Raw genomic sequence first — 4,211 nt, forward strand, 5'->3', positions numbered from 1 at the left:
ATAATAAGATTAATTTGAGGTCCTTATGATATGATGTTTTCAAAAGAATTTACTAATGTTTGCTACTATATCACATTAGTTTGGATTAAGAGTAATGTGATTTTTATAATGTCTTAATTATTTTTTTTAAATTAATTCTTAAAAATGATTAGGTCTGATTGATTTTTTTAATATGATATCAAAGTCTCATCAACTAATATTTGGATCTCCTATGTATTTCACAAACTAAATATTTGATTTTGAATGTAAAAGAATATATTAATATTTAACATTAATTCGCAATATAGATAATGTATTCTTTATAAGGTCTTTAGTACTCATTCCCTTTTAAATTAACTTTTGAAAATAAGTTAAATGATTATTTTTTTAATAATATTGAAAATCATAAAAGATGTTATATAATTTCAAGTGAAATATATATATATATATATTATCAACATACTTAATTGATGGTATTTTATATGTGCAAGTATATATATCCAAATTATAATTTTTGGGAAAAAAATTTTTTTATTAGGGAAAGATAAATCAAACTTTAAAACCAATTTAGGTTGATAATTTATTTATTTATTTATTTATATGTCATTATTTATTCCACATTCAAAACAATAAAATATTAAACATATAATAATATTGATGATCGTCCATATAAAGATTCAAAACCATTATTACTATTAATTAAGGCCATGCAATTCTTGCCAAAAATCTTTTAATAACCATTTATTTGTTATTTTATAATAAAAGGAAAAAAAATGAGGAATAAAAAATTTTTATATTATGAAACATGTATTTAATAATTTAATTATTGATTCAGTTTTCCGACATTTCTTTTTTATCATCTCCTTGTTTTTAACTTTCCACATCAAATTTTGAGTGCTGAGTTCGCAGAATATTAAGAACAAAAATTTCATTAAAATTGTTTTAACGGTTGTTTTTCTTTTTACTTTTATAAAATAATTCTTTATTAATTTATTATTTTAATTTTAAGGTTCTAATTGTTTATGAAAAATAATTTATATATAAAAATATTTTCCATTTTTAAATTTTTGTTATAAAAATATTTTTTATTATTTAATTATAATATTACATTAATAATATATATTTATTTCATATATATATATATATAAATATATTCTCATCATTAAAGTTTTAATTTTAAAAGTATAAAATAATTTCATTTTTTAAAAAATAAAAATTATTTTTTTAAAAAGTAATTTAATATTTTCTATAAAAAAAAAATATTGTTCATCACCTAATTTTTTTAAGTATCTAAAATATAAAAAAAATTACGATAAATATCTTTTAAAAAGATATTTTTCCTGAAATAAATATGGTCTAAACATTTAAATATTTTAATTATTGGAGTTTAATTTTGATAGAAACTTAACAAAAAAAATTAAAAAAATTATTTTCGTAAAATATATATATATATATATATATATATATATATATATATATATATATATATATATATATGTGGTGTAATTGAGTTTAAAAAAATTTAAATAATTAAATTTAATAAAACATAAAAATTTAATAATAATAAATTAATTTTTATTTACGTTTGGATAATATATATATATATAATTAATTAATAATTATTATTTTAATTAAAATTATAATAGTTGCCCTCGATAAAAAAAAAAAAAAAAAGCTCAAACGAGAAGAGGGAAAGAAAAGAAAAGAAAAGAAAAGAGAAGGGAAGGGAAGGAAAAATGGGAGCCACAACACAAAAACTATCAATTACATGAGCTAGAAAAAGCAATCATGTCGAGGATTAGTTAGCTAATAATAGTTTTTCTTGCTGTTCCTTCACCCACCCCCCAAAAAAAAAAAAAAATGAAAAAGGAACCAGAGCAAAATCAAAACTGAAATCCTATCAATTCCAGCAACTTCAAAATCCAAACCACGATTAGAAATGAGAAAACCAGAATTAGTGAACACCAAATAACCAAAAAAAAAAAGCCAAATAGCAGCAAATTGGAATTAATTAATCTCAGTAGTAGTACCCATTAACCTCAACTAAACACAAAGAACCTCACAATCAAGAAGAAGAGGAAGCAGCACCACCGCCACTTGCAGTACTCATCAACCCAGTAGCCTCCTCATCCAAGAACAAATCATCAATCTTTCTTATAACTCCATGCACCACCACAGCCACCACTCCGATCACCAGCGACACTATAACATTCAAAGTCACATGGGTCAGCAACAAGAACACTATCGTCAGCACTCCAAGTAAGATCAAAACCACTAGATCGTCGATCGTCCGGCCAAAAACCTCCAATGGCTCATCCCTCAAGAAGTACAAGAACAACCACGCAGCCATCATCACTATAAACACTATAAGCGAGATTGGGTGCCACAGAAGGCTCAAGAACAAGATTATCAGTATTATTATGGCGTAGTTCATGCCAAAGTAAGCGGCGTTAGTCTTCAGTCGGACCAGAGCTTCTGCTAGATTGGTAGGGAGCTTAAAAGAATGGAAATTGAACATTATTTTCCATGGTCTGCGAGTGCCTAACCCTTCTTTGATCCTTTCTTTAGCTCGAGATATGTACTCGATGTTGGTGGTGGCTCCCGGCGACGATGCGGTTGGGATCGTGCCATATGTGGTCATTTTCCGGTTAGGTTCCGGAGGAGTTTTTGGCCGGGTAGAGAAGTTTGACCTTTTGGTGATTGTGTCAAAGAGGGAACGTGGGAAGGTGTGACAGAAAGGGCGGGGCAAATTATGGGCGATTAGATTTTTTTATACAACACCAAAGCGATTGTGAAAGGTCCGTTTGAATTGGGTTAATTATTTCTTTTAACATTTTCTTTATAAACGTATGTCATTTCAAATAATTTTCATTTGATGGAATTATATATATACATATATATATATATATATATATATATATATAGCAGAAGATTTTATTTGTTTTTTATATTTTTTAATATTTAACGTATTAAAAAAAATAAATTAACAGCTAAAGAAATTAAAGACATTATTTTCTATTTTCTTAATTTTATAATTTTATTTTAATTAATTTAATATTATAATCAATTAGTGAAAAAATTTTCATAAAAATATTTTTAAAATATACACTCTCGTGACAGCACCTTATTTCAAAAAAATTATCTATTTTATTATTTTATTAAGTCTATATTTTTAAGAAACTTTGAATGAATAATTTCTAAAAAAATTTAAGTGTCATTTGATAAAATTGAAATTATTTGTATTATCTCATAAGAGAGAACTAATCTTAAAGTGATTCAGTCGTTCGAGCAATAATTGATTTTCTTTGAATAATAAATAATTGATATCTTATATATAAAAGTATATTATTATTTAAAAAATAATAATTCTTGATAATATGCTCCTTATATGAGATTTATTTTTTCACATTTTAATAAATAATTATAATTATAGATATAAAGTGTATTTTTTTTCAAACTAATTAAATTATTATATATTTTCAATTTTAAGAATATTTTTGTCCTTCTGAAAAAAAGATTATTTTTATGTCAATTTGTACTACTAGATTTGAAAAGAAAATCTAAAAGATTTATTTCTCATATTAAGACAGTAGAAATACATTTTTTTAAATTATTCTAAATATTTTTAATGAAATAAAATTTTAATTAATAAAAAAGAAGGATTTTTATTCTTATTAATTAAATTACTCATATTAAATTATAAGGTTAGGTTTAGCTTTACGGTTAATTATAGTCGGCCCATTTGTTTTGTGGGGTAATGTTTATAATATATTTTTTTTTTAAATAAAACGATATTATAATTTAATTTTCACATTGTTTGATTGAGTAATTGAGAATTATTTTTTATACTTATAATTATTTAATAATATTATATTTAGAAAAAACTTTTTGAAAAATAAATAGTTATTAATTTAAAATCATAACATTACAAACTTTTGACTCTCTAATCAATAATTGTCATCGATAATTAATTACATTAATTAAATTAAACATATTTTAAATTTTTTCTCTAATTTAGGTAAATATAGATTATTTATATAACAAAACAAAAAAAATATGATGAATTTGATTTAATATATTTTATCAATTATATAAAGATAAAATTATTTTTAAAACAAAATAAAAAATTTTATGAAAAGACTCGTTGATAAGATATTTTTAAATTTAATGAAAAATTAATAAATTGAGATAACAATTATGGTTACATAATAAAATTATTTTTTTCTTTTATT

At 22.4% G+C, this 4,211-nt stretch overlaps 1 protein-coding gene across 1 annotated transcript; it reads right to left on the reverse strand.

The window, feature by feature from the left end:
* Nucleotides 1-1,718: 1,718 nt before the first annotated feature.
* On the reverse strand, nt 1,719-2,753 carry LOC131181826 (PRA1 family protein F3-like). The gene has a single exon (XM_058150574.1). The coding sequence runs from the start codon at nt 2,618-2,620 to the stop codon at nt 2,045-2,047; it is 576 nt and encodes a 191-aa protein (XP_058006557.1). The 5' UTR covers nt 2,621-2,753; the 3' UTR covers nt 1,719-2,044.
* Nucleotides 2,754-4,211: the final 1,458 nt, after the last annotated feature.

Source organism: Hevea brasiliensis, chromosome 1 (genome assembly GCF_030052815.1).
Source record: "Hevea brasiliensis isolate MT/VB/25A 57/8 chromosome 1, ASM3005281v1, whole genome shotgun sequence".
In the NCBI taxonomy this organism is placed as follows: Eukaryota; Viridiplantae; Streptophyta; class Magnoliopsida; order Malpighiales; family Euphorbiaceae; genus Hevea; species Hevea brasiliensis.